Source organism: Zingiber officinale, chromosome 4A (genome assembly GCF_018446385.1).
Source record: "Zingiber officinale cultivar Zhangliang chromosome 4A, Zo_v1.1, whole genome shotgun sequence".
Lineage (NCBI taxonomy): Eukaryota > Viridiplantae > Streptophyta > Magnoliopsida > Zingiberales > Zingiberaceae > Zingiber > Zingiber officinale.
In genome coordinates this window covers 149,701,497-149,702,903 of record NC_055992.1, presented here as the reverse complement: position 1 = coordinate 149,702,903, position 1,407 = coordinate 149,701,497, and the positions used below count along the sequence as shown (strand labels likewise).

At 44.1% G+C, this 1,407-nt stretch overlaps 1 protein-coding gene across 1 annotated transcript; it reads right to left on the bottom strand.

Moving 5' to 3' along the window:
• Window positions 1-405: 405 nt before the first annotated feature.
• On the bottom strand, window positions 406-1,202 carry LOC121971653 (photosystem I subunit O-like). Its single transcript, XM_042523011.1, has 4 exons — window positions 1,080-1,202; window positions 936-1,014; window positions 691-870; window positions 406-614 (listed from the first exon to the last, which is right to left on the bottom strand). Exons 1-4 carry the CDS (start codon window positions 1,132-1,134, stop codon window positions 518-520), a joined length of 411 nt encoding a protein of 136 aa, XP_042378945.1. The 5' UTR covers window positions 1,135-1,202; the 3' UTR covers window positions 406-517.
• Between the last annotated feature and the right edge of the window lie 205 nt (window positions 1,203-1,407).

Below are 1,407 nucleotides of genomic sequence, written 5' to 3'. Positions count from 1 at the left end.
GAGTCAAGTCACCTCTTGGCCAAGTTAGTCCAAGTTGCCAAGTCATTTTTAGTCGAATCGAATTATCAAGCCGAGTTCTTCTAGCCGAACTCAACAATTCACAAGCAAACATGAACCACGATAGTTTCTTCACAAACTTCCTCCCTACTTTCATGATCTATAGGGCCAAACAGGTCACAAGCAAAATATGAGCCATCCACGAATCTCCTCCCTACTCTCAGTGCCCTCTAACGTGTTTTTTCTTATCTATAGAACAACCTCCCTCTTCGATCGGGACGTCCACCGACATCCAACGTGTGGCCGTAAAATTTCACTGCATCAAGTATTTTCTTCATCAGGATCACTTGTTTAACTCTGTTTCAACTTAGCCTTGCATATCATGTCTATCCTACTTAACAATATATATGTTCTTTCGTGACTAAGGAATAAGAACTGAGAAATCACAATTGGTACATAATTACTGATCACAAAGAAGATCAGGAAAGAAAGTATCATAAATACACAGATCATATGTCTCTTATTTGCTGAAGTAGTCCTCAGTCCTTCCCTTGAAGCCTATTTGTCCAAAAGTGAGGGTGAGGAACAGACCAATATGCCATGTGACCAACCACAACCTGCACAATTATTAACCCATCAGCACTTTATTGTTTTGTTTTTAGTAAAAGAAAAGAGCTAAATCCTGTAGCTAACCAAAATTGTGAAGTGAGAGCTGGTCCTGTCGGCCAGTGAGCCAGCTCCGCGCCGATGCTCTCAAAGAACAGCCCGGTCAAGCTCTTGCCATTGATCACCGGGATGCTCGACGGCGCGATCCATCCGATCAACCCGAACCCGATCACGTTCAAGTCGGTGCGGAGCCAATCTCTCGGAAAGCTTCAGTTAACAACAACAATTTTATTTATTCCTAAAGTACATATTCACATTAAATCTTTTCGTACCTGCAGGTGAACTTCCCGGGGCCTGAGGTTGGTTTCTGCTGCAGAGAGACTCTGGCAGCCACTTGAGGCTTCAGGAAACCTGTCCATTCAGAATTACAGTGTCATGGAACCATGAACCGATCAGTGAACCTGAAGCTCGATTACCATTGTTCAGTGACGGAAGAGCCAAGCCTGTGACAGAGGAGGTCGCTGCTGCCATGGCCGCTTTCTTTCTGCTGCAGATAACTGATACGTAGGAGTGAGAAATTGTGTGTATATAGAGAGGTGACAGGATCTCTCATATTCGTGTGATGTGTGAAACAGGCTGTGGATTCCATTGCAGGTAGAGTGGCGAACGGGGACAGGACATGTGGATTGTATCGGATAAGATAGATTGCGTTGTAGATTTGGATATATCCTTAGTCCACGTAGGATAAGGGCCATACTTTGTGGAACTAAGTCTGTCTTAGAAGAGGTCCCTTGAGTTTTAAGG

Coding starts and splice junctions, on each gene's coding strand:
- LOC121971653 (XM_042523011.1), bottom strand. CDS start 1,134: ATGGCAGCAGCGACCTCCTCTGTCACAGGCTTGGCTCTTCCGTCACTG. Junction 1,015..1,079: donor TCTTCCGTCACTGAACAATG/GTAATCGAGCTT, acceptor CTGAATGGACAG/GTTTCCTGAAGCCTCAAGTG. Junction 871..935: donor CCCGGGAAGTTCACCTGCAG/GTACGAAAAGAT, acceptor TGTTAACTGAAG/CTTTCCGAGAGATTGGCTCC.